This window comes from Hypanus sabinus, chromosome 6 (genome assembly GCF_030144855.1).
Source record: "Hypanus sabinus isolate sHypSab1 chromosome 6, sHypSab1.hap1, whole genome shotgun sequence".
In the NCBI taxonomy this organism is placed as follows: domain Eukaryota; kingdom Metazoa; phylum Chordata; class Chondrichthyes; order Myliobatiformes; family Dasyatidae; genus Hypanus; species Hypanus sabinus.
In genome coordinates, this window is record NC_082711.1 from 46,499,791 (window position 1) to 46,525,335 (window position 25,545).

General features: G+C 42.0%; 1 protein-coding gene across 3 annotated transcripts in view; it reads right to left on the bottom strand.

Moving 5' to 3' along the window:
- Positions 1 to 25,545, bottom strand: part of apbb1ip (amyloid beta (A4) precursor protein-binding, family B, member 1 interacting protein) — a 137,199-nt gene that overhangs the window by 103,270 nt on the left and 8,384 nt on the right. For 2 of the 3 annotated variants that reach the window (XM_059971330.1, XM_059971328.1), the window contains exon 1: positions 274 to 334. The exons of the other annotated variant lie outside the window; for it this stretch is intronic. In XM_059971330.1, the coding sequence (XP_059827313.1) occupies positions 274 to 315 (42 nt within the window). In that variant the 5' untranslated portion in view covers positions 316 to 334. Of the gene's footprint in view, positions 1 to 273; positions 335 to 25,545 lie in introns of those variants that run through there. 3 annotated transcript variants of the gene reach the window in all.

A 25,545-nucleotide genomic window follows, 5' to 3' on the forward strand; every position in this document is an offset into this window, starting at 1 on the left:
TTTTGCTATCCTCCATTATATTCCTGGCTAGCTTGCATTCGTACCTCATTTTTTCTCCCCATATTGCCTTTTTAGTTAAGTTTTGTTGTTCCTTAAAAATTTCCCAATCATCTGTCCTCCCACTCACCTTAGCTCTATCATACTTCCTTTTTTTAATGCTATACAATCTCTGACTTCCTTTGTCAACCACTGTGGCCCCTTTCCCCCCTTTGAATCCTTCTTTCTCCGGGGGATGAACTGATTTTGCATCTTATGCATTATTCCCAAGAATACCTGCCATTGCTGTTCCACTGTCTTTTCTGCTAGGATATCCATCCAGTAAACTTTGGCCAGCTCCTCCCTCATGGCTCCATAGTCTCTCCTGTTCAACTGCAACACCGACACCTCCAATCTGCTCTTATCCTTCTCAAATTGCAGATAAAAATTCCATTGAGTACAGGTCCAAAGCTGCCAAACACTCTTCATATGCTAACCCCTTCATTCCCAGAATCATCCTTGTAGGTTGAAGGGATGCAGGTTTGAGAATCTTTCTGTCTTCCCAGGGTCATTGAGATCAGGTTCCATTACTTTGACCTTCAATCTCTTCACTAGCTACCATTTTCCAGATTAGAAACTAATTGATGAGGAAAGGATAACCTTCATGGTATACTCATATCAATAACATATGGAGTCTCTAAGTCCAGAACCAAAAGTGAACATTATGGAAGAAAAAAGTCTGTGATGAAAAGCAAAAAAAAACCCAGCTCACAGATGGTAGAAATCAGGAAGAGAAAATGCTGGGAATATCCATCAGCCCAAACAGTGTCTCTGTAGAAAGAAACAGAGTTACTATTTCAGATGTGCAAAGTTTCTTTAGATGTGTATCTTTAGCATTTTATTTATTTATGGAGATTTGTGCATCCCTTTAAGCCATATCTTACTTGCAACCTCTCACCCAGTCAGCTGTCATCCATGAGATACAGTTCAAATGAATTCTGACTGTGTTAGAGGAAATGAGTTAGGCTCAAGAGGATGTGGATTGTAAAGGGACTTTGATGATGAGATGAACAAAATACATGTCAGGTGAAGAAGGTTCAGTCACTTGGTAGTCAAGATGAAGTAGTAAATTGGACTAGATATTGACTTCCTGGAAGAAGCCAGAGAGTAGTTGTAGATGGTTGTCTCTTTGACTGTAGGCCTGTGAGCAGAAGTATCCGCAGGGATCGTTGATAGGTCATTGTTGTTTGTCATCTATATCAATGATCTAGATGATAATTTGGTAAACTTGGTGTCATCTACAAATTAGTGGATGCCACTAAAATTGGGTGTGTAGACGACAGCGAGAAAAGCTATGAAAATTTGCAGTGGGATCTGGACTAGCTGGTAAAATGGCAGATGGGATTTAATGCAGGCAAGTGCAAGGTGTTGCATTCTGGGATAACCCACCAAGGCAGGTCTTACATGGTGAGTGGTAAGGCACAGAGGAGTGTGGTATGACAAAGGGATTTGGGAATACAGATCCGTAATTCCTTGAAAGTGGTAGCACAAGTAAATAGGGTCATAAAGAAAGTTTTTGCCACATTTGCCTTCACTAATCAATGTGTTGAGCAGAGGATTTGGAATGTTACCTACCTACAGGAAAGATGTCAATAAGTTTGAAAAAGTGCAGAGAAAATTTACAAGAATATTGCCAGGACTTGAGAACCTGAGTTTTAGGGAAAGGTTGAATAGGTTAGTACTTTATTCTCAAGAGTGTAGAAGACTGAGTGGAGATTTTTTAGAGGTATACAAAGATCTAGAGGTCATGGGTTAAGGGTGAAAGGTGAAATGTTTAAGGGGAATATGAGGGGCAACCTCTTCTCTCAGACAGCTGTGAGAATGTGGGATTTGCTGCCAGTGCAAATCGTGGATGTTGGGTCAATTTCAACATTTAAGGGGAATTTGGAATTTTGTTTGTTATGATGAAATGATGAGGATGATCAATGAAAGGAGAGCTGTGGATGTTGTCTACATGGATTTTATTAAGATGTTTGACAAGGTCCCTCGTAAGAGGCTCATCCAGGAGATTAAGGTGCATGTTATCAATTGTGATTTGTCCATTTGGATTCAGAAATGGCTTGTCCATAAAAGACAGGGAGTGATAGTCAAAGAGACCTGCTCTAGCTGGAGGTCTGTGATTAGTGATTAGTGTTTCTCAGGGATATGTTCTGGGAGGCTACTGCTTCTGATGTATATAAAAGACCTGGATAAAAATGTAGATGGGTGGGTTACTCAGTTTGTAGGTGATACGAATATTGTAGATGACTGGTAAAGAATACAGTAGGACATAGATCAGTTGCAGATATGGGCGGTGAGATGGCAGATGGAGATTAACCCACTCAAATGTGAAGTGTTGCACCTTGGTAGGTCAAATGTAAAGAAGCAATACGCTATTGAGGGCAAGATTCAATATTTACAATGTTGTTCAAATATTACTGAAATATTACACATACTCCAATCTGTTTATGGTGAATGGAGGAAAGTTTAGGGGAGATGTGAGAGATAGGTTATTTTTTACATGGAGAGTGGTAGGGGCTTGAAATGCACTGCTGGGTGTGGTAGTAAAGACTGGGATATTTAAGAAACTTTTAGATAGACAAGTGGATGTACTGCAAGATAATGGGAGGGTTAAGGGCTGTGCAAAAGGGAAAGGTTAGATTGATCATGGAGTGGATTTATATATATTGGCACAATATCATAGGCCTATGTTCTGTGATTGATGCTCTGCTCTCCTGCCTGTCAAGTATCTGTATAAATGCACTTTAATATCCCATACAATTAAGCGATGAATAAAAGATGTTCTTCAGCCATACAGCCAATCTTTCCTTGTGATCTTCATCTCAAGGGGACTGTGAGGCCTCCATTGGTCAGGGTCGACCATGAACGTTATGTCCAAGCAATGTACATAGTCGGTACGCAAGCCAAGGCCGTACAATATGGAGAGCAAGCGGTTGCCTGTGCAGCAGCTTCCTGTCTCCAGGAAGCTGATGACTCCAAGGGAACAGCAGAGACTGATACAGAATCAGGTTTAATATCACCAGCATATGTTGTGAAATTTGGTTTCTTGCAGTAGCAATACAATGCAAGGCATAGTAATAAAACTATAAATTACAATAAGAATAATATGTTAAAAGTTAAATTTAAAAAGTAATGTAAAGAGAGAGGGGGAAAACCTCACGAAGTGTTCATGGGTTCACTGTCTGTTCAGTAATCTGATGGCGGAGGGGAAGAAGCTGTTTTTGAAATGTTGAGTGTCTGTCTTCAGGCTCCTGCACCTCCTCCCTGATGGTAGCAATGAGAAGAGGGCACGTTCTGGGCGTTGGGAGTCCTTAATGATGGATGCCACCTTTTTGAGGCATTGCCATTAGAAGGCATCCTTAATGCCAGGGAGGCTGGTGACCATGGTAGAGCTGGCTGAGTTCATGATTTTCTGCATCTTTTTCTGATCTGTGCAGTGGCCCCTCTACACCAGACTGTGATGCAACCAGTTGGAATGGAACCCACAACTCTCTAATGTCCTGATGTGCTGGCACTGTGGAGGCTGCAAGGCATATGCAATTCGTGGAATTTGTACAGACTGTGGTCTGCCAGTGAGGAAGTCAAGGGTCCAGTTGCAGAGGGAGGTACAGAGGCCCAGGTTTTGGATCGTGTTGGTTAGAACTGAGGCAATTATTATGTTGAACCCTGAACTATAGTCAATAAATAGCAACCCGACATCTGTAGAAATTTGCAAATGTCTTTGGTGGCATACCAATTCTCTTCACACTGCTAATGAAATAGAGACACTGTCCTGCCTTCTTTGTAATTGTATCAGTATTTTGGACCTAGAATAGACCTTCAGAGCTGTTGACACCCAGGAAATTGAAACTGCTCACCCTTCCCACTTCTGATTCCTCAATGAGGACTGGTATGTTTTCCCTTGACTTTCCCTTCCTGAAGTCCACAATTAATTGCTTGGTATTACTGACATTGAATGCAAGGTTGTTGCTGTGACATCTCTCAACCAGCTGAACTATCCCATGCCTATATGCCCCCTCATTATCATCTGAAATTCTGCAATTTCATAGATGGTGTTTGATCTGCGCCAAGCCCAACAGCCATAGGTGTAACGAGAGTAGAGCAGTGGGTTAAGCACACATCCTTGAAGTGCACCGGTGTTGATTGTCAATAAGGAGATGTTATTTATGATTTACACAGATTGTGGTCTGCCAGTGAAGAAGTTAAGGATCCAGCTGCAGAGGAGGTATGGGGGCCTAGGTTTCAGAGCTTGTTGATTAGAAGTGAGGGTATGATTATGTTGAACACTGAGCTATATTCAATTAACAGCGGCCTGACATAGGTATTGTAGGGTAATCCAATGGATGAGAGATGACACATCACATATTTTTCATAATAGAAACCATTCCACATAATTCCCAAACACTGCCAATGGGTTGTTATGTTCACTTTAAGGGACAGTGTCTGACATCAGGGTGTGGCAATTGATTTTGGTTTTCTTTGTTATGGAAGTAAAGGGCTACAGCTTTCGTTAAGCACGTAAAACAACTCTTGCATGTTTTGTTTCCAAAATCGTCCATTGGTAACTCGGATGCTTTTGGACGATTCCAGAGTTACTCAATGACATGTTGACCGACGTGCTGCTTTGAAGCTGCCGCGGTTTTGGGAGCAGCACTCTGCCGTGTGGTTTGTGAATGTGGAAGCCCAGTTAGCGCAGTGAGAAATCACTACGGACAATACCATATTTTATTCCTTGTAGCATTGCTAAGTGGCTCGTCTGCAGCCAGAGTAGCAGGTCTATTGGAAGACCCGCCTGGATATGATAAATGAAAACTCTGAAAACTGACCTATTACAGACTTTTAGAGAGTCTGAGTCTGAGGGCACCAAGCAGTTACTCTCCTTGGCTGGCCTGGATGCGTTAGGCCTTTAGAACTAATGGGCCACATGCTATCTCTCCTGGGCTAACACCATCTTTGTTTCATCTTATAGAACTCTTTATGCAGTAAATGCCTAATCAGCTTCACACAGCCCTCACTAATGCACCCCTGAAGGACTATAGTGAGCTTGCAAAAATGTTCGCTAGACTACACTCAGCCAAGCAGAGATGGATTGTTCCTCCTTCCTTCCCTGTCTCAATAAGGTTCTTCAACAGAGCCTCCAGTAGACTCAGACCCATGGCTCTGAATGAGACAGCAACGGATCTATGCACCAGGCACGCCTTGGCATGAACACCGACGAGTGCCGATCACCATGCAGCTCCCACAGTGCCGGTGCATCTGGCCATCGGTGGTCTGTGAATGCCATGGGTTCCAGCTATAAGGATAGTCCATTGTTCATTGCAGACACCCTTTTAGGGGGATGCTTCCTGTCTGACATGGGTGCTCAAGTGAGTGTGCTGCCAGCATCACCTAGTGATTATAGGCAGAGAGTGGCGAACCCTCGATGGAAGCCACTGATGGCAGCATGATCCTGACGGTGGCACGTGAGGCTCAATGAACATCGGTACACATGGGACTTCATCTTGGCTAAAGTTACTACAGCTCTGCTCGACGCAGATTTCCTGTGCATTGAAGAACTGTTGGTAGATCCTAAGAACTGCTGGCTTGTGGATGCAAAGTACTTTTTTGGGTCGTCACCTTGTAACCCTAGTAAATTCCCCACTATGAGTCTGTCTAGTGCATGCCCCACCACAAGTGAACTCACTCACCGACTGGGCGAACTCCCAAACCTCAACAAACCCACCTTTTCCCCTGCAGCCCCTGCAGTCACCAAACATGAGGCCGAGAGCCACATTTCCGCAGCCGGTTCACTGGGCCACGCCCATGTGCATAGACTGGACTCAGCAAAGCTGGCCAGTGTGAGGGCTGTGCTTGTCAACATTCTACACAGGTGTCACTCCTCCACATGGTCCCTAAGCCCAACGGTGGTGTCCGTCCATGCTGCCTTAACTGGGCCACCATCCCCAAGCATTACTTGGTCCCACATATTCAATACTTTTTGGCATGCTTAGCTGGAAAAATAACTTTTTCTAAAGTGGACTCAGTCATGGGCTACCATCATTTGCCTGTGTGCACTGAGGATGTTCCCAAACCTGCTGTTACAACCCCATTTGGCCTATTTGAGTTTCTGTGCATGCCATCTGGGCTGGAAAATGTGGAACAGACTTTCCAGTGACAAGTGGACTCTGTGTTAAAGGATTTTAGATTTTCTTTTTGTTTACTTGAACGACATACTGGTCGCCAGCACATCTAAAACCGTACGTTTATTACATCTCCTCTAAAGGAGACATGGGCTGATTACTAACCCTGCTGAATGCCAATTCAGGTTGTCTACTATTGTTTCTCGGCTGCCATACCTCTGCAGAAAGTGTGACACCACTGCTGTCAAAAGTCACCGCTATTACAGACTTCCCACTGCCCTGCATTAGCAAAGCACTGCAAGATTTTTTAGGTATGATGAATTTCTATCATCGTTTCATTCCGTGAGCTGCTGAACTTATATTTATGGTGCTCCTAATCAGATGTTTGAATGGTCAGTGGTCATGACCAGAGCATTTGATTAGACCAATCGGCCTTTTTTGAACCCTACAGGTGCACCAGCTCGCCAATGCATCTACAGCTATTTCCACTGATGCCTCAGACAATGCTGTGCACTAACAGTTGGTTGGAGGCGTGAAGCAGCTTCTCACCTCTTCATCCGGCAGCTCCTACCCCCATCCACCTGGGAGGAAGCACAGCTCATTTGACCCCGAGCATCTCGGTCTCTATATGGCCGTCCATCATTTTCATTTTCTACTGGAGGGTTGGCATTCCACAGCATCCATACACCACAAACCCCTCATGCATGTGATGACCAAAGCCACAGACCCTTGGTCTGTACAGCAGCAACAGCAATGGCCTACGTTTTGGAATTCATGACCGACATACAGCACCTCAAAGGGAATAATAATGCTGTGGCTGATTGCCTCTCACGGCCTGCCGTCAATGCCATATACATCGGGGTTGGCTATGATGCCATGACAACCGACTAAGCTACCAACCCAGATGTCAGCAGTCACGGACCCGTGGCTGGCTGGTGCCAAGTTCTGGGATGGACGAGTTTCTCTCCTGTGTGATGTCTCAACCGGTCAGCCTCGCCCCACAGTGCCTGTAAACTGGAGGTGTACTGTTTTTAACTCCATTCATGACTGCTTACATCCGGGTGAGAAAGCTTCACAGAAACTGGTTGCCTTAAAGTTTGTGTGGTACGGCCTAACCTGCAGACTGGAGAGCTGCCTGCGTTAGCGGGCAAGACTTAACCATCACATTCAGGCAGCGTCGAAACCTTTTAAGGTCCTTGAGTGATGGTCTGACCGTATCAATGTGGACCTGGTTATCCCTCTAGCTGGCGTTTTCACACATCTCCTTGCCATGGTGGACCGTACCACCAGGCGGCCAGAGTTGATGATGGCTGTGGATGTGGCTCAGGCATTCATCTACATCCGGTTGCTTGGTTTTTGGCAGCTCATTTCTTCTGACCACAGGCCCCAATTCATGTCAGATGTCTGGGCCTCAATGGCCCAGAACCATTGCATCACACAATGGCATATCACCTCCAGCCCAATGGTCTGTATGAGTGGTTTCACCACTCCTTAAAGGCTTCTCCAAGGGCCTTCCTGGTGGATGAGTGTTGGCACGATCATCTCCCCTGGGTCCTGCTGGGGTCAGAACTGCTCCGAAAGAGGACCTGTATGGGTAGCCGCATCGGGTGATTTTAATCCGGATGCCATGACCGCCTGGTCAGCATCTCAGCAGCGTTCCGCTTCCCCCCCCCCCCCCCACAGTAAACTCAATTCCTTTACACCTTTCCCCACCTCCTATCATGGCATATAGCATTCGGGTTCCTGCTGACCTAGGTTCTACCTCGTTGTTCTTATCCACCATGATGCACATCAACACCCCCCTTAAGCCCCCTTACGACGGCCCTGTTTCACTTCTTGGAATGGGGCAACAAGGCTTTTATTGTACATAGGGTGGGCAAACCTCAGGGTATTTCTGTAACACACACATCTCTGTAGTTCACCTTGGGGCTTACTGCCAAAGCCTTTCCCATAAGTGGGAATAGCCGCTCAGAGATCAGAATGCTCTTTCTTCTGCCAACCACTCCTGATGAGCCCCATCTGCCGAAATGTGAATGACTGGAAGGTGCAATTCGTCAATGTTACAGTAAATGAAAATTTATAAGGAACAACTGCAGACGCTGGAAATCCAGCACCTGCTTCTTATCATAGCTGCTTCCACCAACCCCCCTGGCAACAGACTCCCGGCACCTACTAATCTCAAAACAAAAAAATTCATGACTTGCAAATCTTCCTTGCACTTTTCCCCTTTCATTTTAAACCTATGCCCTTTAATGTTGGACGTTTCCAGCCTAGGTGCAAAAGCTCTGACTCTCTAACCTATATGTATGTCTCATAATTTTATGTGTTTTTCTCAGATTGCTCTTTCGCCTCTAGGGAAAGCATGCTAAGATTTTCCATCTGCTCCTTATAGCTATACATTCCATCTGGGCAACATCCTGGTGAACCTCTTCTGCACTTTCTGCAAAGTGTCAACATCCTTCCTATAACGTGGTGACCAGGACTGTACATAAAACTCCAAATGAGCCCTAACCCAAGTTTTACAGAGCGGCAGCAAGACTTTGCAACTTTTATATTTCTTGTTGAAGGTAAAGGTTCAGCAAGATAAAACACTGGAACAAAAGGTAGGTTGATTTGTGGAAAACCCTACAGCAGGCTATTATGAATGATATAGAACAGTAGTGAGCCAAATCATTTGGATGCCACATTAATAGTATAGATGCAATGTAACCAAGTGGGAACTTGCCTTCTGTTGAGAATACATTAAAATATGAATTGGATTTTGGAAGAGCAATTTCCACAGCAGAATAGCATTAGCTGGTGACTGTTGAAAGAACAATCGAGTGTTATAATTGAGAGAGCAATGTTTATGTCATCTATTGATCTGCTTTTAATCATCACTCAAAGTAGCTGGGAGCATAAAGTTTTGTCGGTTTGAATCACTTCTCACAGCTGAAGTATGAATAAACCTCTTACATGACTTTTTAATCAAAATTATTTATATTTTGTTTTGTTTTAAAAGCATATAGTAACATTGACCAAGGGAAACTTACTGCAGCACATCCAATTGTAAGAGTGACAAAATGGTTGCACGTCAGATCGTGCCCAGGGCATCAGATGATGGAGGTAAGCAGGTGGTTTTCCAAATTCACACAGTTCTCTAACCAAATGCCTGCTTGTAAAGTCACCTCCTCAATGTAAACATGTTCTGCTGTGGTTGTGTATAATACAAGCTAACATTTGCAGAGTCGACCTGAAAATGAACTGGCAACATTTTTGAGAAAAGTGAGCATGTTGCCTATTTTAATAATATTGCATGCATATTGCAAGCCTGTGGTTGTTCAGGGAGTGCCTGTGTTAGATTGCTAATTGATAGTTCAAATTTTCTGACTTGGACCAAATGGAACTTGACACCTTACTCTGACATTCTTAAGTAAGCTTCTTGTTTGCCTCATTGGAAGTGGAAAAGAAGATGCAATGTAGAGAGTGTTATTTTAACATTTCATTTTTGATAAGTGAACTTAAAATAAAGATGATACTCAGCTGCTGCTGAGTTCAAATGTTACCATACACATGCTTTGCTTCACTACACGCTTCATGCAAGCAGCTAAGTTAGGAAGTGGCAAACCACAAAAGGGTCATGTGACAATACAGTACGTTAAAGCAATGGAAGCACTGATACATGACACTGAAAACAACAAACAAGATGCTGGAGGAGCTTAGTGGGTCAGGCAGCATCTGTAGAGGGAAAATGCCAATCGAAGGTCTAGGCTGAGAAGCTTCTGAACTGAGTAGATCCAGATACATAAAGGATCTCAACCCAAAATGTTGATCGCCAATTTCCCACCACAGGTGCTGCTTGACCTGCTGAGTTCCAGCATCTTGCTGCAGATCCTAGTATCTGTGGTCCCTTGTGTCAGAATAATGCTAAGAATTCAGGTTAACAAATGCAGCTCCATCCCTTCCTATGTTAATGGAATTAAAACAATAATCATGCTTAACATAAAGTGCTATGTTTTTGTCAAACTCCGCCGGAATCATTTTTGTACAATTTCCTTTGCCTTGAAGTACTTCCCATCTTCTCGCCGCTTTGCTTTCCATGCTAACACCTTGGCAAGAGCCTTGTTTGCAGTAGCTGCCTTTGAATACTAGAGGTGAGTTGTTCTTCCTATGATGGTGAACAGGAAGCTGCAATAAAAACATCTCTGTAGACCATACAGCACAAGAACAGGCCCTTCTAATTAAATAAATAATCAAACACCCAACTAAACTAATCTCTTCTGCCTACTCAGTGCCCATATCCTGTGCTTAACTAGGCACCTCTTGAATAATGCCCCTATCATATTTGTCCCACCACCACCAAAAGCACAGCATTCCGGGCACCCACCACTCCATGCAAAAGTCTTGGCCCACACATCTTCTTTGAACTAACCTCTTTTCACCTTAGAAGCATGTCCTCTGGTACTAGACATTTCAACCTTTGGGGATAAAAGAAATTGGCTGTCTATTCTATTTATGCCTTTAGTAATCTTATCGACCTCTATCAGATCTCCCCTCAGGCTCTGAAGGTTGTTTAATTGTTATTCAACCATGCATGAATACCCATGAAGAGAGCCAATTGAAATGGCATTCCTCTAGGGCCAACGTGCAAAAGACTGTGACAAAAGTCATACACAGCGCATGGCACAAATAACACATACAAGACAGCAGTAAACACACAGTCGCACAAAAAAAATAATATAGCCTAACTCACTGAGTCCATGGATGTTGTTGGATTGAATAAGCCCCCTTAAGTCCATAAATGAAGTCAGTCCAGCTTGTCCTCTACCGAATGGACACTGGCAGAAGTACTGATGGGAGAGACCAGTGCCCACTCCAGCATGGACACTATGCTGGACAGCACCTCCAGCATCACCTCTCCTGGATGGCTGCAACTGGTGACACTACATCATGAAGTCTTGTCCGTGCTACAACTGAGGCCCCTGCCATCAGTCTGGCCAATAAAGCAGTGAATGCTACAAATGTCCATCAGGGTCTCACTATCACTAGAAAATTGTCCACGATGCTGTTAGACTGCACAGCACGTTTGCACACCTGCTCCAATAACTTTCTGTAGCAGGCAGCAACATGGTTGCACTAAATCCAGTTGCTCTGCTAACAAGCAACTCACTGATGGGGAGGGCTGCAGTACTTGAAGTCCTTAATGTCCAACAGTGTCTTGTAACCACAAAAAAGGATGTTTAAAAAAGACAGTAACACCATTGTTTGGTCCCGCAGAGCCCACAGCATATGAGCACACCTCCATCTGACTGGAAATTGCTCTGCTGCTCCAGAGAAAACACATAAAATTTGCCCAACCTCTCCTTATAGCACGGGCTCCCTAATCCAGAAAGCATCCTGGTAACACCCATAAAATGCTGGAGGAAATCAGCTGGCCAGGCAGCATCTATGGAAAACAGTAAACAATTGATCTCTCGGGCCGGAACGCTTCTGAGAATGGAAGAAATGACGAGAAGTTAAAGTAAAAAGGTGGGGGGGAGGTGAGGAAGAAGTACAAGCTGGTAGATGCTCGGTAGAATGGGAAGAGTGGGAGTGGTGAAGCAAAGAGCTGGGAAGTTGACTATCCTGGTCAACCTCTCAAAACCTTGACATAATTATAAAGATGTGACCAGAACCGAATGCAACACTCAGACTTTTATAAAGCCATAACATAACTTCCTGACTCTTGAACTCAAGTCTTTGATTAATTGTAGTTTTATTCTACCAAGACCATTCTATCATTAAAAAATGCACAGTAACTAGTGTGGCAACTGGAAAGATGGTTGTGATTTCTGGAAGTTACTTATCTCAGCTCTAGGGCATCTTTTGCAGGAATTCCTCAGGGGCAGTTTCCCAGGCCCAATCAATTAGTGACTGCCCTCTATCACAAACTCAGAACCCAGGATATTCAGACAGCTGCACAAAGTTTCTCATTTATTTGCAAAGAAAATATTTCATACTTCCATGTGGCAAGTCCTATTCTAATATCAGGCATAGACTAATAAGTGACAAAATAACATTTGTCCCCTAGTAATGCCCACTAAAAAAGAGGGGAGACCTCTACTTGAAATTAATGGCATTGCATTTTCCAAAGTTTCTATTATCATAGAACATACCACCACATCTATACTAATGGATAGGCACCTTCTTAACCATGTTAACTGCCTGTAGTTCTATCTCAAGGACTGCTGTTCTTTCACATCAAAGTCCCTCTGTTCCTCAGTACTGCCAAGGATACCACTAGCCTTGGTAGTACTCCCAAAATGCATATACCTGAATTCAACTTCATCTGCTATTTCTCACCACATTTCACTAACGCATCAACATCTCCCTGTACCCCAGGATGACCCTCCATCCTGCTAACATATCCACAATCTTAGTGTCATCAGTGAACTAACTGTATCTTCTACTGTATATTCATGTCCAAATCGTTCAGTGGTCACAGACAGCTAAGCACATCCCAAACCTGTTCTAGACATGATTGGCTGTAAACTTTTGGATCAAGCTCTGCTGTAAGACCTTGTAGAAAGCTTTACTAAATTCAAGGCAGGGCATTGGTGGAAGATGAAGTGTGTAAACTTTCACCAGAAAATCATATTTTTCAGCTACATAAATATCGCAGATAAGCTAGAGTCTGTGAGTCATGTGATAAGTTGATTCTATCACTTACATATCAAGGCACATGGCAAGTGTGATGGTTCAATCTACTCTTGTCTGGTTGAGTACAACCCCAAGCATACTCAAGAAGCTCTGTTTTGCTCAGGGTACAACAATCACATGTTTGACTTTTCCTCCGGCACCAGGTGCACGATGACAACATGCGTGCTGTGTGCAAGAGGCACAGCTCCTTTTTTTCAATATCACTTCCCAAATCTGTTATGTATATTTCTTAGAAAGAGCTGGGCAGCAGGGTCACATGGATGCCATTACCGCCAACGCATGCACCATCTTAATTTCAAACTATATTACTATTTCTTCATGTTCTCTGGGGCAGAAACTACAAACGTTTGTAGAATAAAAGTAGCACATATAACCTAATAACCATATTCTTGCCTGGACACTTAAGATGCCATTTTTTCTCTCTTTCATCACAGTGGTATAATTGAACTCTGAGGAGGTAGCTTCATCCCCACTTTCTCACCCATTCTCACATTCCTTCTCTCTTATCCCCTTCAACTATTTGTTCTGTTCTCATTTGACCACTTTTATTGAAATGATATCCACTACTCTCCTTGACTTTATACTTCAAATCTTAACTTTAGGCCATGCAACATAATTATTTCTTCAAGTCCCAGTTCACTTGCCAATTACTCTGTGGTACTCTGTTCTGCAACCTCTCAGCCACTGAAAATAGCCCCTCCTGCCAACTCTACCTAGAACCTTTTTGACTCTGAAAATCTCCTTCAAAATCCCCTCACTTCATTCTGCTGTAATGAAGGAACACAAGCCATCCCATCCAGCCAAATATCTGTCACAGTGCACTCCTGAAACCTTTGCAGTAAATTTCCTCACATCAACAGGAAAAAATTCAACACAGTAGCTGGCGGATTGGCTGAGCAGAAATGCTCGTGCAATCTATAAGACTTCCCAACAACCACTACCTACGGTACTGCCCAGCAGCCCTCAAAGTTTAGTCCATCACGCCGTACATTGTCTTTCGCCTCTCTTTTGGCCAGACGCGCAGTCCTTCTTAGGTGGAAAGATGCTGCCCCATCCGCTCATGCTCAATGGCTCAGAGACATTATGTTCTGCTTAGACCTTGAAAAGATTCATTATTCAGTCCTTAATTCGGACATAAAGTTCCAAAGGGTGTGGGGACTTTTCTTGAATATTTTCATAATTCCTGTTTAGATTAAGGATTCATCCCTCCTTTTTTTTTGCATTTAAATCCCTTACTTCCAGCTTCTTTCGGTTAAGATTTACAGTTTTTGATGCGAAAACATATTATAGTTCAGGTAGTAGGCAATATACCTTCTTTTTATAAATACAGCTCTGTGGTGATAAAAGTTCTGGTTAACTTTTCTATATATGGTAAGGATGGCTTGGAGTTGGGTAGCGGGAAGGTGGGGCAGTAACTAACTTTATACGATTCTACTATAGGTACTTTTCCTTAACTGTTATGAACTGTACATTTGTTATGTTTGTTTTGCACTGAATAAAACACTTTTTTTTACTTTTTTGTTAAATTGTAGAAACTTATAAAAAAAATTAATTAAAAAAAGTTTAGTCCACCATCACTTAAAGGTCTTTGTGATGGGAATGTCTATTTAGGCACTTGCTGCTCCAATAAAGTGAGATATCCGTTATGCACTCGTTCTCCTCATTTCTTCTACACAATATTCCCCATTTGTAATTGTGTTGAATTTCATTTGACTTCTGATAGTTCATTTCACCTGCTTGTCTGTGTCATCTTCATCACTATTTACTGTTTTCAGAATCAGCATCATAAATTCAGCAGGCACACTAAATTTGACAAAACATAGGAACATCAGAATCAGAAGCAGGAAGCAGTCATTTCATCCTGCCTGCCAGTTCTGTCATTCAATACCATCCTGCTTAATCTCAGCCTCAGTGTCACTTTACTCTGCTGACTCCATATCTCACGATTCCCTTAAGTTATTAAACTGACAAATCTCGGCCTTGAATATAATTGACTGATTGAAGTTTCAGAACATCCTTTGGTTGTGAAATCCAAGTGCTTTGCTGGGTGAAAAAGATTCTCTTTTGTGATGCTTTGAATGGCCAACCAATTAACTTTGAGGTTGTGACTTGACAGAGGAAGCAACAGTTCCTCATCCACTTTGTCAGTTCCCTTAATAACTTTATATATTTCAATGTAATCACCACATTCATCACCAATGTTGGCTAGCAAAGGTTAACAAATCCTTCAACTACACCATTTAAAAATATTTTTCATTTCAAAGGTGTGGGCAGCTTGTGGCTGCTTTGAGAAACTGATGCAGTGGTTTCCAGAGGTCTCTCAGTGACTGTCTTGAGTCTGAGAGGGGTAATATTACAAGCAGAAGTGTCCTTTACTCCCACCATGGAGATGATTTACAATCCAGTACCAAGCGTTTTTATAGTTTTTATTTTGCCAGATGATTGGAGGTTGGCAGATGTTAGTACTTCATTCAAGAAAGGGAGTAGGGGCAACGGTAGGAATTATAGATCAATGAGTCTTACTTCACTGCTGTGCAAATTATTGGAGAAGATTCTTAGAGAAAGGAGTTATTAGCATTTGGAGCAGCATAGTCTGATTAGGGGTAGTCAGCATGGTTTTGTGGGAGCAAGATATGCCTGATTAAATTCTTTGAGGATATGACAACGCACATTGATGGAAGTAGAGCAGTTGCTGTGGTGTATATGGATTTCAGTAAGACATTTGAAAAAGTTCCTCATGGTAGGTTCATTCAGAAATTCAGGAAATAGAGTGCAGGGAAACTTGGCTGTGTGGATTACCTACAGAAATCAGCCGGTGGTAGTGATGGAGCATATTCTGCCTGGAGGTCAGTGACCAGTAGTGTTCTGCAGGGATCTGTTCTGGGACCCCTGATCTTTGTGATTTTTATAAATTACTTGGGTGTGGAAGTGGAAGGGTGGGATAGTAAGTCTGCAGATGAAGGTTGGTAGAGATGTAAACAGGGTAGAAGTTTGTTGAAGGAACACATACCTCATAGAGGGATCAGAAGTGGAGAGAGTGAACAGCTATTGCTGCTGCCAAATTAACAAATTTCACGTCACATGCCAGTGACAATAAACCTGATTCTGATTCTGAAATGCAGTTACATTGGACTTTAGCTAAAACTGGAGCTCTGCAGTATATGATCCTTTTAATTTTCTAACAGTTGTAACTTGGCATAGCACAGAAAGTAGTCCTATATTCCTATTGATCTGTACTAACCAGCTGCAGTAATCCCATGTTTCCTTTTTCATCCTCAATAACTCTTCCTACCACCTTAATCTTCTGTCACTCACCTACAGTTTAACTCACCAGTTGACCTATGAACAGACACTTCTTTTAGGATGTGGGAGGAAACCAGAGGACCTGGAAGAAATCCACATGTACAAGCTTCATACAGATAGCAAGCAAGGTTAGGATCAAACCCAGATCTCTGGGGCTGTAAAATAATAGCACTAACTGACGCACCATGCATCAATAGAATTTCTTCACCCCATGTAACTCTTCAAAGCTGCTACAGTTGCAAAGCTTGTTTTGATTTTGGGATCAGATCTTTTATTTCCTCATGGAGACCCATCAGCCAACCAACATGTTGATCATCAACTGTCCGTCCACACTATACTTATTGTTTCCTCCATCTGAGGGTTCCCTGACACTCTTGAGCAATCACATTCTAAAGGTCAAAAATACAACTGCTGTGGATCAAAGAATATGTACACAACGCTGGAAGAACTCAGCAGGTCAGGCAGCATCTGTGAGAAAACAGTAGCCAACATTTCAGGCCCAGACCCTTCAGCAGGAATGGGGGGGGGGGGGGAAGAGAGGGCTGAAACCCAGTAATAGAGATGGGGAGGGGGTAGGGCCTAGAGGCGCCAGGTGGAAAACCAATCAGAGGAAAGATAAAGGGGGGAGGAGGAACGGATAAGCATGAAAGAACTGTAGAGATAAAGAAGTAGAAAGTTGAAAGGGGAGAGAAGCAGAGAGGGACCTGGGATAGGGGAAGGGGGAGGGGGAGGGAATTACCGGAAATTGGAGAATTCAATGTTCATACCACCAGGCTGGAGGCTACCCAGACGGTAGATGAGGTGTTGCTCCTCCAACCTGAGTTTGGCCTCATCATGGCAGTAGAGGAGGCCATGTATGGATATATCTAGGTGGGAATGAGAGGCAGAGTTGAAGTGGGTGACAACCAGGAAGTCCTGTCTATTGTGACGGAAAAATGGCCATTAGCCATTTTGTGTACATGTTGGTAAAATTTGGCAACAGAGTTCCCACTGGATGCAAATATTAACTGTGGGATGACATATGATTGGTGCATTCATTACAGGAAGTTACTACAAAAGCTGTTATGCCAAAATTGCCCAACTGTTTAAACTTTGAGGCATAATTAAATCCATTTTTGAATAAGAACTGGCAAAACCGCATGCAACTCTTTACAAAAACCAGTGAAGTGTGCTATAGTTGTACGCATACCGCAGTAAAAGTGGTTCAGTAAAAGTATCTTCCTCCTGTTATTTATTTTTTTAATGGAGTGGGATGCAGCTTCTGACTGCTCTTTGTCATGAGTGACAGCAAATAAAAACTCCTGTGAAAGAAACCATTCCTTTTTACAACCAGTTCATTTATTAGAATGATGCTGCGATATTTGGGAACGATCCTATTCTGGGATTCTGTCACTGATGTTTCTTTCTCCAAGAGTCACGCAGGCTTCTTGTGGCTCCCTATCTCGTCCATGAGCTTATGGAGGTACTGAAGTGGAAGCCACACCCTGCTGGGTGACAGAGTTCCTGTAGCATCTAAAGCAACTGTAATTTTTCTTAATAATTTCCAGCAACTGTGTGAAATAGTTGTCAGCACTCTATTAAGAGCTGTTGCCCTGAATTATTAATGGTTCAGTTTATCTGGTGCATGGGCTTGGTGACAGGATTATTGGCTCAAATGCTTTGACAGGGAAGTCAGCTGGTACATAAATTGAAGATACGAAAGCTCTTACATGAGGGGTGCAGTCGAAAACCATACTCTGATGGCTCTGGTGGAAGAAACTTGAGTTCCTGACACCATAGTTCTTAAAGAGTGCTGAACTACTAACCTAGACTACTCATTATGAAAATATTTTGCATAGTTGGTACTGTGCTTTTGAAACTGAAACTCAGTGTGGTAGGGATTGGTCAAACTTTAAAAATGGGGAACAAAGAGTGGATTACTGCTTAATAATGATCTTACACAAATTGTATAGGACATGGAGTATTTTGTTGAATTCTAAGACAGGGAGAATTTTCTTATACACTGTGAGCTTCTGATACAGGATCCCCATTTTTCTACCTGGGTGTGTCAACTCCTGACAGATGGACAAATTCGAACAACAATCAGCCTGTGAAGCAGAGTAGTGAAAAGACTGCCTCTTACCAACTCTAAGATCAGAATGATCGCAGTTATGAAAGGAATACTGAATCTCCAACATTGCAGCTAATAAAAGGATTATTTAAAAAGCTATCAAGATGCATGGACTCCAGGAGACAGAGTTGTTAGTGATATGAAGGAAGTACGTATATATATATTTACAAATACGCTGGAGGACCTCAGCAGGTTTGGCAGCATCCATGGAATCAAGCAGTCAACATTTTGGGCTGAGACCCTTCGTCAGGACTGTAGGAGGGGGCAGGGGCCCTATAAAGAAGGTGGGGGGAGGACTACCCAGACGGTATATGAGGTGTTGCTCCTCCAACCTGAGTTTGGCCTCATCATGGCAGTAGAGCAGGCCATGTATGGACTACTGTCCGGGTAGTCTCCAGCCACTTGCTATGAACACTGAATTCTCCAACTTCCAGTAACTCCCTCCCTCTCCCTTCCCCCATCCCACTCCCACTCTGCCTCCTCTTCCAGCTGCCTATCACCTCTCTCATGATTCTGTCTTCTTCTACTACCCATAGTGTTTTCCCCTTACATTCCTTCTTCACCTCTCCGGCCTATCCCCTCTCTGCTTCCCCTCCCCCACCCCTTGATCTTTCCTCTGATTGGTTTTCCACCTGGCACCTTCCTCCTCCCCCTCCTTCTTTATAGGGCCCCTGCTCCTCCTTCCTCAGTCCTGGCAAAAGGTCTTGGTCCAAAACGTTGACTGCTGGTTTCAATGGATGCTGCCCGATCTGCTGGGTTCTTCCAGCATGTTTGTACGTGTTGATTTGACCACAGTATCTGCAGTGTACTTTGTGTTTATGTGCATATATAATTTACCCACTTGTTCATCACACATTTCATGATATTATGATATACACTTCCTCTTTGCCTGTCTCACTGAGCTACACAATCAAAAGTTCCCCATGTTATTTCTTATGCATTTCATCATAAGAGAGCAGAGGTTCACAGTTTTTTTATTTATCATAATACATTGTTTAAGTGAGACAGGAATGTGTATAAAATCAAAATGAGTATAGACAGACTGAAGGTACACAGTCATGATATAACCAAAATTTGTAAAGGGAAAACAGTTATGTATTAAGCAGGAGGCCTATACTCTCATGCATGAGTATGAAGGGATCTACAATGGTCTGGAGCTCAGCCTCAGAGCACGCACATTGTCTGGAAATAGAGAAGCAATGCCTAGAAGCATCTTCTAGAGAGTGGGTTACTTATATACTTCAAAACACTGCAATAAACCTTACATTGTTTTCATAAAATCTATCAAATCCACTATTGGCGAAAAAAGAACTGGCAAACCAGTATTAGTGTCCTGTTCTGCATACATAGTACCTGAAACCAGACTTCCATTCTAAGCTCCGCCATGACAAGAGATTGCAAGGAAACCTTCGGAAACTTCAAAGAAAGGAATCACTGAGGCGGGTGATTCCTTGCCGGAGCCTGGTCAACTTGGTAGAAAAGGGACAGGGCAGGGAGAGGCCAAGCACGATCAGTGGAGGGAGTGTGGAATGATCCCAAGCAATCCGCCATCCACCCTATCCAGTCCCACCTTCCCCTCTGTTTGCTGAGTCTGAAGATCTCACATAGGGCTCATCAGTTACTTTGAAACCTTCAGAAATGCAGTGAAAACAAGTCAACTCAACCCTAAAGACCATCTGAGGAAGGTCAGATATAAGAAAAATAAGGGAATAAAAAAGAAATGATAAAGGAGAAAGTAATGACTGTAAACTCTTTTAATTAGATGGCAGAGGCAGGATGGGCATAATAAACTCATTCTGTGCTGTAAACTCTTATAATGACATTACCTCATCTGTAATTCATGAAACTTTTTAGCAAGCCTTCATGCTGCAAACGTTGTTCAAAACTGCCTGATAAAAAAATCTAAATGAGGTAGTTTTTAAGTTGTCATGTTGCTTAATCCTAGGTGGCCACACTTCTTGAGAAGCACCACCTGTGCACTGCTGTCTGACCCCTGCAGCATTGAACAATGAATACTTACAATGCAGGAACAGTAAATGAAAATTCAATGAACTGCAAATGTTGGAAGTCTGAAATTAAAATCAGCAAGTGCTGGAAATGCTCAGCAGGTCAGATTTCCAGCAGCTGTAGTTTCTTTAATTACCATTTTAAAATTTTGTATTTGCTTATTTAAGCATTTTTCAATATTAGCCTGCAAGAGGGGTATCAATGATCATATGAGAGAGATTTGGTATAATCTCCTATGAATCTACTCCCTACAGATATGTCAGGGTTCTCTTGATTTTCCTTTCTCCTCACAATTACTCAATTATTTTTGTGAAAATGCTCAGTGTCTATTCAGCAATTACCGTAGATTATTTGCAGTCAATACAAAATTCATTTCAGACATCAGCTACCGATGACTTTCTATTGCTACTTATACTTCCTCAGGACTTATCTTTTATTTCTTTACTCATCCTAATACTATAAACTCTTTGTCATAATGCCACTTGATAATTATTTCCCCAGATTTCCACCCTCTTTTGATCTTTCCTCTGGTCCCCTCATTCTCCAGCTCTCACGGACTCAAACTCTTACAGTTGTACAGCACAGAAACAGGCTCTCTTGTCACTGCACCTGTGCCATCTAACCCTAATTTTGGCTCACACCACTATCAATTCCTACCTCCCTCCTCCCCCTGATTCTCTTGCCAGCTGTCAACTTTAGGAACAATTTACAGCTGCCAGTTAACCTAACAACTTTCCTTGTCTTATTTTGGTTCTGATGAAAAAAAATCTGTTAGCCTGAAAAGTTAAATTTATTTCTCTCCCCGCAGATGTTACGTAATCCAATAGGTATTTCCAGTATTTTCTAATTTTCAAGTTATTTGCTGTTTCAATTCCCTGTAAATACTGTAAGGCAAACACACTTTGAAACTTGATGGTCTTTTATATGTTTGAACTGCCTGAATCCAATGAATATTTTAAATTCTAGACCGTTGAAAAGAGGTTAAATTTTAATATATAGTAATTTCAGAATTGAATTAGCAGCTGTTAGTAATACTTTTCATTAGACTCAGAGAGAGAGAAACAGAGGACAAGAATTAAATTCTAAACAATAGTTTTTCTTTTATGCAGGTCCTTTCAAAATACGGTCTTCAATTTCAGCTAATTTTCATCATGGTTTGGATCACACCAAGAAAGGTTTAAACAAATTGTTTATTTCCGAAACATGATGAGAAATCCCTCAAATAATTAGTTTTCAGGTCCAGCCTTTATAAAGTTTATGAAATATACAGGCGCTCTTGAATTTGTAGCTGCCCAGTGAATTCCTCGTAAACTCCCCAGGAATGGGGGCAAATGTGAGGTTAGAGAAGGAATAAGGATAGGGGTGATGGGTGGCAAGCCTCAGGGGCACAAGCCCCATGAAGGATGCCTGTGGATGCTCATGACCATATATGCATATCAATATTTAACACGTCCCTCTGAATTGGTTAAGTAGTCCTACAAACAAATGAGAAACGCTGGGAGAAGCATTTTTTTATCCATCTCTTGTACATGCACATAGGATTGTTAAGAAAGGGTATGGTGTGTTGGCCTTCATTAGTTAAGAGATTGAGTTCAAGAGCCACAAGGTGAAGTTGGAGCTCTGTAAAACTCTGGTTAGACCACACTTGGAATTAGCAGGAAGACAGAGGATTAGGAAGCTTTTAAAAACCTACAGAGAGCAACTAAAAAAATCAGTTGGAGGGAAAAGATGAAATACGAGAGCAAGCTAGCAAACAAAGTTAAAGTGGATAGTAAAAGCTTTTTCAAGTATGTAATAAAAAGAAAGATGAGAACTAATGGTATTAAGGAAAGTTACTGGCATGGTTAGAGGATTGGCTGATTGGTAGGAAGTAGTGAGTGGGAATAAAAGGATCCTTTTCTGGTTGGCTGCTAGTGACTAACAATGTTCCGCAGGGGTCAGTATTGGGGCCACTTCTTTTTATGCTGTATGTCAATGAATTAGGTGATGGAATAGATGGCTTTTTGCCAAGTTTGCAGATAATATAAAGATTGGTGGATGATTAGGTAGTGTTGTGGAAACTGGCAGGAAGAAGGACTTGGACAGATTAGGAGAATGGGCAAGAAAGTGGCAAATGAAATACAATGTGGGAAAATGCCTGGTCATGCACTTTGGTGGAAGAAATAAATGTGCAGATTATTTTTTAAATAGAGAGAGATCCAAAATTCTGAGGTGCAAAGGGACTTGGGTGTCCTTGTGCAGAACAACCTAAAGGTTAACTTACAAATATCATTGGTGTGAGGAAGGCAATTGCAATGTTAGCATTCATTTCAAGAGGGCGTGAATACAAGAGCAGGAATGTGAAGCTGAGGCTTTATAAGGCAGTGGTGAGGCTTCACCTTGAGTATTATGAACAGGTTTTGGCTCCTCATCGAAGAAAAGATATGCTGGCATTGGAGAGGGTTCAGAGGAGGTTCACAAGGATGATTCCAGGAATGAAAAGGTTATCATACGAGGAACATTTGATAGCTCTGGGTCTGTACTCAATGGAATTTTGAAGGGTAAGAGGGTCCTTATTGAAACCTTTTGAATGTTGAAAGACCTAGACAATAGATGTGGAAAGGATGTTTCCAATAGTAGGGGAGTCTAGGACAAGAGGGCACAGTCTCAGGATAGAGGGGCATCTATTTAGCCAGAGGGTGGTGAATTTGTGAAATTTATTACCACATGCAGCTGTGGAGGGCAGTTCATTAGGTATATTTAAGGCAGAGCTTGATAGATTGGACACAACATCAAAGATTATGGGAGAAGGCCAGGGATTGGGGCTGAGGAGGGTAATAAAGTATCAGCCATGATTGAATGGCAGAGCAGACTTGATGGGCCAAATAGCCTAATTATGCTCTTAAGTCTTATGGTCATGGAGTATTATATTCATTTCTGGTTGCATCATTATAGGAAAGATTTAGAAACTTAAGAAAGGGTGCTGAGGAGATTTACCAAGATGCAGCCTGGACCAAAGGGCTACATAGGTTGAGTGAAATAGAGTTTCCCCTTTGGAGCAAAGGAGGATGCTGGCGGCCTGAGAGAGGTGTACAAAATGTATATGCTCTTCTTTAGTCTACACTCAAACCCTTCAATCCCCTAGCTTTGAAAAATAAACTTGAAAGTTCACCTATAATATGGAACTGATATGCCCTGATGAAGGTTCTCAGCCTGAAATTTACTGTTTACTCTTTCCCATGGATGCTGCCTGGCCTGCTGAGTTCCTCTAGCATTTTTTGTGTGTTGCACAGATTCCCAGCATCTGCAGATTTTCTTATTGACAATATGGAACTCCTCACTTCCTTTTTATTTAGAGGAATTTCAGTTCCTTAAAGTAAGAGATAAAAATGCAAGAGAAGGCTTCTGTTCTTTGTTCAAGGGCAGTTATTAGGGCACAGGCAAAGTATCTCAAGTGCTTCCTCAAGATTGCTCAAAGCTGACTGAACTAAACTTCAAACGCCTTATAAAAAATAGAAATCACTATGTAATCATTGTTCATCCAGTGCTCAATAGATGGAAGAGCATAAAGCAGAACGTTGTGGAGCACCTAATATTTGTAGATCTCAGAACCTCAATACGACAGCTGGGCTTTCATTGTAATTATTATTCTGACATAAGCAATTTCTGAATTCTCCTTTGGCAAAGGTTGATGAATATGTAATACAGGTAAGAGGCATTCCCTCTTTTATTCCACATATTCAGATACACAGAATTAGTTACTTTACCATAGTCATAAAAAGAAAAAAATATTGATCAAATATAACAGCATTAAAAATCTTTGCAGATGCAGTGCAGGGCTAGGTTGTCCCTTGCACTATTTATTAATTTTTGTAACTTATAGATATTTCTATGTCTCGGATTATACTGCTGTTGCAACCAATAAATTTCACAGCATGCGTCAGTAATAATAAACCTAGTTCTGAATACACATCACATTCCTGAGGCTAAATAAAATAGGTAATTAGCTCCATGTAACTGTGTTGGCAAAAGCAAAGTAAGCTTTGAGGTTCAGGAATAGAAGGATGAGGATATAGCAGGCAATATTTGTAGGATACCAAGTAATGTGTGGTTGCAGAAAACGTTAATTGGAAGAGAGACAACTGAACAAGGGGGTAAATTTCTATGTATGTTTTCATGTTTCAATATACGTGTGACAAATAAAGCATATCTCTTTGAAGCTTCTTTAAACTTTCCTCTTGTCGCCAAATAAGTAATGAAGTTGATAAGGCTAGAAATCCCCAGCAATACATCCAACAGTGTTTCCAACATTTTTTCTTGACTTTCATTCAATATTTTTATGGAAATGTCAAAACTTAAAACAGCTTTGCACCATGTGTTGCTGCACATCTGAAACAGCTCCTGAGTATCTATTGTTGCTAATTTTACTAGCTGAGCATCTGCATGATGTTCATCTGTTATGTGGCCATAAGTTTGTTTCCTCTCTTAAGATAATATCTGGTCATGTAACAGTACTGCAATTGTTAAGTGAAGGCTTCTGGGGCTGTAAATCATAAACACTGGGAAGTCTGCAGATGCTGGAAATCCAAAGCAGCACACACAAAATGCTGGAAGACCTAAGCAGGTCAGACAGCATCTACAGAAATGTCCCAAAGAAAGGTCTCAGCCAGAAAAGATGACTGTTTATTCATATTGTTAGATACTGTCTGACCTGCTGAGTTCCTCCAGCATTTTGTGTGTGCTGCTTGAGGCCTGTAAAATTGCCCCTGCTTTTTTACAGGCCTTAAATATAATGTTACTAATGTCCCTCAAGCTATTTCAAATAACCTCAAGGAATTTATAAAATTCAGTATCCCGGTTTTAAAATAGTGTAATGAAGACAGAAGAGATGGCAGAAACTGGAATCAGGAGCAACATACAAAAAGCTGGAGGAATGGACAGTCGATCTGAAAAAAATTGTGATGGGCTTGATACATCAGATCTGTCAGGTTAGTAGCACTATTCCTCACAGCTGAGATCCGAGAAAAAGGTCCTCATCTACAACCTACATTCGTTTGAATGGAAGGGATATTAGGGTTTGTTTACAAGAAGTGATGGGAGCGAGAAGACAAAGCTCTCTGGTAATAAGATGGAGGAGGGTTTAGGGTCAGTGGCAGAGGAACCTGTAGAAGTCTCTGAAATACAGTACATATGGAAGTCAGTATCATAATCCAAAATACCATTTCAGCAGGAAGTTCCCAGAGAGGTATTTGTAAGGACAGAAGCATAGTGACAGAGCCCACACAACATTTTGACTCTCACAGCAGTACACAT